This window comes from Miscanthus floridulus, chromosome 17, assembly GCF_019320115.1.
Source record: "Miscanthus floridulus cultivar M001 chromosome 17, ASM1932011v1, whole genome shotgun sequence".
Classification (NCBI taxonomy): Eukaryota; Viridiplantae; Streptophyta; class Magnoliopsida; order Poales; family Poaceae; genus Miscanthus; species Miscanthus floridulus.
Genome location: NC_089596.1, coordinates 91232548 through 91238471, shown reverse-complemented (window position 1 = coordinate 91238471; position 5924 = coordinate 91232548). Strand labels below are relative to the sequence as shown.

Here is a 5924-nt window from a genome sequence, read left to right as displayed (position 1 = left end):
GCAGGAGTGCAGGCGCGGTCCAGTGGCGGCGGTGAAGGCGATGGAGCTTTCCGTCGCTCACAGCGCGCCCTCTAGATCGGACTAGGGTTAGGAACCTCGGTGGGGCGCTGGCGGCTGTGGTAAACCTCGTGTCTTGCGCCCGGGCCCCCACCTTCTTCTTTATAGCGCTGCGTGACGGGGGGCCATCAGCCAGAAGAACGGCTGGACGCCCCCGATCAGGACGCGGATCAAGGGCCTAATTGACCGTTGGCCCAACTTGGTGGAAATCAACCTAACACTAATCGCTTCAAAATGTGCAACCAACCAACCAGTATAACAATTTTAGAAGCTACTAAATAGTACTTTGTTCTTCTCTCTCTCTATCTGTATCGAGATCGAGAGAGAGAGAGAGAGAGAGAGAGAGAGAGAGAGAGAGAGAGAGAGAGAGAGAGAGAGAGGCTGAAGAGTCCTAGTACTGCCCAACCAAAACTGAAACCTCGGTTCAGTCAGTCTGAACCTGCCCAAACACTCAAACAGATAGACCCTCCCTCGGTCCCTGTCTCTCGCCTCCTAATTTTCAAGTGCCTAGAAGCCAAAACTGCCAGCCAGGCCATGTAAAAAGGACAAAGGAAAATACAGCAGATTGTCCGCAGAAAACCACTCATAAAACCCAGCAGATGTGTTTGTCACTTGAGAGCTACTAATACAATTTCATGATGTCAGGTCGCCAATTGGAAGATTAGGAGGGCAAGCGCCATCAGGCAACAGACCAAACGAGCCGACTAGTAACTAGCATTTCCTATTTACTTCCACATGGATTGTTGCAAACAGAGGGACGCACTCATGGATTGCTGTCCTTTTCAAGGATGGGGACACTAATCACGCAAACAAACATATCCCTGCTAAACGCACATGATGAGGCCAAAGAAAAAGACAGCATGTAGCAACATGGAACACGACACGCCCCTCTTACCGTAGGGCTTCGACAGGCTCCATTTGTTAGCCACACCATTGCCCTTCACAGTGTACTACTTCTAGGAGATGTACCTCAATAATCATGGTAATTGAATGATTGATTGATTGATCAAATACACGGTGAACACAAGTATTATCTTCATTTGACGGGTAAAGTCTGTCATCAAAAAGAAAAAGAAAGAGAAAAGAGCCCATCCAGGGACACAAATATTCTTACAAAAGAATCGAAACCTGAAAGAATAAAAGCATCTCACAGGCCAAACCCAAACTATACCTATCTACAGCTCCACATTTCAGTATCTCTGGTGAATCTTCTGATCCCTGGAACAGGGACCAAGGTTTTCCTCGTGTAAGCATCAAAGAGGGCGACACTCTTCCCTTTACAAAGAGCCCTTTGATGCTTGCGAACATTTCTTCAAGCAAAAAAAATAAATAACCCATTATACTCATTGCTATCAGTCCACTTGCTCGCCAATTAGGTCGAGGCCGACAACCAAGAATGAAACCCCTTGGAACAGGAGGAAGTAGAAATGGATGCCCTGGGCAGACAGCAAACTGCGGGCAGCTGCTGTTAGCAGAAGGAAGGACAGTGCGAGTTCCTTCCTGTAGATCCTGTTGTGCTTCTTCTTCTTGGTGTCCTTTTTAGGATTTGACTCCTTTGTTAGTGCGTCAAGATTGGGTGCAGAACCTACTCTTTGTTGCTTAGAGTGTTTTTCAACGAGTGCTAGGAGATCGCCCTCAGAAGAACGACCTGATTTCTTGGTGACAACCCACTCGTAGGCACTCCCGAGCTGGAACAGGCCAGAAATCATGGCATTGAACTTGGTAACCGACATGGTGTTCTCGAACAGAAGGTATGGAACAATGAATGGGAAAGATTTTGGGGCTGGGAGGATGTTGAGGATGGACATTGTTGCTGGAATGTAGCATACTACCCACGCAGGGAGTTCAGCTTCAGGAATGAACATTGTCATGGGAAGGATAACACAGAAAAGAGTGAATGAATAGAAGGGTAAGATGAGCTTCCGGAGGAGGAAGAAAAGGAATATGAGATTGAACTTCTTCCAGAATCCGATCTGCAGTAGAAAGTAAGCAGCAATATCAGGTCTATGCCTACACTGTGCAAGCTTGAACAGAAAAGCTCAAATGTGAAGAATAAAAAGACAAACCACAAATGCTCATAAATTATGGTAGATTAAACAAATGATTCAAATGAACCGAAAAAAGAAGATGCATAAAGGCAAGAGAAGCATAGCAACGACTTGACAGATCAGACTCTAATTCAATGTTTTTCATTTTTACTACAACAATGTAGCTGACGCTTTATAGCAATTACTTCATCTTGTGGCTTTCCCTAGGAAATGAAATAATATAATGGGAAGGGCCTTTGTAAATAAGATGCATTTTACTGGGCATGCTTAACACTTTTGCCAAACGTTTTAGCTTTCACAACGTGCCTACAGAAAAAAAAAAGTGCCATACCTTGGATTTGATTATGTCCACAAAGCAGAGCCTAAACAATTGCATGGGACCTGAGTGCCACCTATGTTGCTGCTTTCTGTATGCTTCATAAGATTCTGGCAATTCACACTGACACTGAAAGAGAAGTTACACAGGTTAAGTTATCATGTCTTTACGCAAGGCATATTCTGCTTAAGCAGCAGTGAACACTGGCCAATACCTCAACATCGTTTAGGAAGAGAAACTTCCACCCCTTGAGATGTGCTCGAACAGCTATGTCCATATCCTCCACTGTTGTCCTCTCCATCCATCCTCCAGACTCCTCAAGTGCCTTAATTCTCCAGACTCCCGCGGTGCCATTGAACCCGAAGAAGTTGAGGAACGCCCCATTCACCTGCTGCTCCACCTCAAAGTGGAAGCAAAGATTTATGTTCTGAAGTCTGGTCAGCAAGTTCTCGTCCTTGTTTACAAAAGACCATCTTGCCTGAACCAACCCGACATCATCCTTTCCCTGGAAATTGTGCACTCAAATTCTCAGAAAACATATCTAATAGGACTAATTGTCAAAGTACAGTAGCTACCATTGTACAATTGAGCCAAACCTTGAAATGGGGCACTGTGCGCTTCAGGAAATCCGCTTGTGGTTGGAAATCAGCATCAAAGATGACAACAAACTCATAATCTTTCACATAACTGCAGTTCATGGCTGATTTCAGGTTTCCAGCCTTGTAGCCATCCCGGATCACCCGGTGCCGGTAAACTATGCGCACGCCCTCTCGCAGCCATTTCTCCACCTCCTCCTTGATAAGTGCTGAAGTGGTAGCATCATCAGAATCATCCAACACCTGGACCAGGAAATTTGACCTTGGCCAGTCCAGGCTGCAAACTGCACCGATGGATTGCTGGTACACCTGCAATATCCAAGTTGAAGATGTTAACTGAAATGGACTTATGTTTCAAAAAAAGTGCAATGGTACGCAGATCATCTCCTACCAGCTTGCTCAGAAGCTGATTTGTGGAAGCTGTGATTTGTGCTACAGTCTGATATTCAATCTCTAGCATTGCCAATTATTAACTGGTCGGCTGACAACAACCGTACTGAGATTTGGATACCAGGAAACGAAGTGTGCTCCTGCTGAAAGTACGAATACCAACCGCGAAAATCTAAGCTTTGTAATGCAAAAAATTAAATTCTGTTGATCTAAGGTACCGACGAGGCAAAGACAGAAGCAACTTTAAACTTCAGAAGCACCAAACTCGTGATTGGAGACACAGGTCAAAGATCCAGACCACCAATGCATCTCGTCCACTCTATTTGTGCTGGGTTGACTAGAACTAGGAGACAGGAGTCACCAGGAAGCCTCAAATTGCACTCAAGAAACGAATCTTTTGATCCCAAAATTCCAACGTAAGCACGCACAAGCACAAACAAAAGGAACTAGGGAAGGGGAAGGATGATTGAAGGTTGGCTTGAGTTTACCTCTCTCTCATTGCACATGGGCATCTGCACTAGCACCATGGGGAAGTCCTCGGGACCAGCCTCAACGTCCTCCTTGTCGGCGGCGGTCAGCGGCACAGGCTTGATCCCCTTGAGCCTGATCCAGAAGCATCCCAGGCAAAGCACGATGCGGTCGACGCTCTGGACCAGGAAGAGGACGACGCAGGCGTTGGTGAGGAACTGCAGCGGCGGCGCGAGGTAGTCGAGTCTGGCGCGCATCCATGCCGCGTAGGCGGCGGCGAAGAGCCCGTCGACGGCTTGGAGGCCCGCGTCCACCTCCTCCTCGAGGGAGAGGAGGTGCCAGCCCTGGAGGTAGGCTGCGACCTCGACGGCGAGCAGCAGCAGCGAGAGGAACAGGAACACCCGGATGCAGCCGTAGAAGCGCGCCCGGAGCGCCGTGCTCTCCCCCGGGGCCGCGTCCGAGTCCGTCCGCCCCGCCGCAACCCTGCGGCGCGCGGCGGCGGCGACGGCCAGCGCGGCGGACGCCGCCCCCGTGAGCCGCCCCGCCGCGCGGTGCGCCCGGAGGAGCAGCACCCACGTGATCTGCCGCGCGTTCTTGCCCCGCCCGGCTTTGCCCCCGCCGGCGCCCGCCGGTGAGCCCGGCGCCGCCACCTCCGACGCGGCGACCTCGGAGATGGACCAGTTCGGGTTCTCCATCCTCACCACCACGGGCGTGCCGCCGCCGCCGATGCCGCTAACGCCATTGGCCCTCGCGTCCCTCCCCCACCACGACGGCGCCATTGGCACGCACTGACCCACCACCTCTCTGTTGTCACGCGCGCGCACACACGGAGAACCAACCCTCGCAGCGACGACCCGGGCTCTCTCTCCTCCTCGTCGTCGCCCTCCTCCCTCACCTTAATCACCTACTCATCAAGCACGGCCTTAATAGCCGGAAGAGAAGCACCACCGCGGCAGGCCAGCCAGCATAATGCCGCGGGCACGCACAGGCAGAGACCAGAGATAGAGAGAGGGAGAGCGCGGAAGAACAGCTCACCACGTCGGTCGAGCAGGCGAGCTCGCCCCCCGCTTTATTTATTCGCGGCCTGCCCTGCCCCCCTCCCTCTGTGTCTCCCGTCTCTCACCACCGTCGCCGTCGACTAAAAAAAAAAAAAAAAAGGCCCTTTTGACGCCCCCGCCCCGCCCGAGACGAGACACCACAGCGTAAAACCGAGTGGAGTGGTTAAAAGCCGCGGCTGGCTGGCCGTGAGAACGAGAACACGGAACACTAGCAGGTGGATGGGGTGGAGTGGAGCCGGGGAGGGAGGGGACGCTTCGCCGCGGCTTCTGATCGGATCGGCGGGTGGAACTGGAAGAAGCGGCTGGGTTTTAACCGTGCGGGTGAGGCCGGGGTTATTATTAACTTCCGTTCGGTTCGGCCGAGGGGGAGGCCCGTCGGCCGCGTCACCGCGTGTGGGCGTGCCGCCGAGTGGGCTCGCACGACGCTCTATTCGTTGCGTGCGGTTGCGGCCTGGCGCTGTCGGTGGCTGCTGGGCCGGCCGTCCGCTCTGGCTCACTGGCTCGCAGCCCTCGCACGAATTATCCGTCCGTCTCCGTCCCGCGTCAGCAACTCACTGCTACTGCAGGCTGTAGCCTACTAGGACTACTCTCCTACGGTCCTACCCCATGAAACCAGTCAGGTCAGAACCAAACTAAAATCTGCAGTACTTAACCGTTTAGTTCTCAAAAAATTTTGCATAGTAATCATCACATCAAATCTTGCGGCACATGCGTGGAGTACTAAATGTAGACGGAAAAAAAAACTAATTGCACAGTTGGATGAAAAATCACGAGACGAAACTTTTGAACCTAATTAGTCCATAATTAGACACTAATTACCAAATACAAACGAAACTGCTACAGTAGCCAAAACCCAAAAATTTTTGGATCTAAACACGCCCTTACTATCCACCCATGGATCTGATCGGATCGGAAGCCTACGGCGATCAAGCAACGCATTAGCCCTCGGCAGAGCACTGGTTGATTGACAGCGGAACAGGTATGGATCGGC

The 5924-nt window shown here is 51.1% G+C and overlaps 1 protein-coding gene across 1 annotated transcript; it reads right to left on the bottom strand.

The window, feature by feature from the left end:
* Positions 1-1042: 1042 nt before the first annotated feature.
* On the bottom strand, positions 1043-5014 carry LOC136517446 (probable xyloglucan glycosyltransferase 7). Its single transcript, XM_066511005.1, has 5 exons — positions 3896-5014; positions 3018-3326; positions 2636-2926; positions 2437-2550; positions 1043-2030 (listed from the first exon to the last, which is right to left on the bottom strand). Exons 1-5 carry the CDS (start codon positions 4652-4654, stop codon positions 1410-1412), a joined length of 2094 nt encoding a protein of 697 aa, XP_066367102.1. The 5' UTR covers positions 4655-5014; the 3' UTR covers positions 1043-1409.
* Positions 5015-5924: the final 910 nt, after the last annotated feature.

Bases quoted from the DNA above. Each gene is read 5' to 3' on its own strand.
- LOC136517446 (XM_066511005.1), bottom strand. From the start codon at position 4,654: ATGGCGCCGTCGTGGTGGGGGAGGGACGCGAGGGCCAATGGCGTTAGC. The intron at 2,927-3,017 runs GTTTGGCTCAAT...CACAATTTCCAG, and splicing joins GCACAGTGCCCCATTTCAAG to GGAAAGGATGATGTCGGGTT. The intron at 2,031-2,436 runs GTATGGCACTTT...TTTCTACTGCAG, and splicing joins TGGACATAATCAAATCCAAG to ATCGGATTCTGGAAGAAGTT.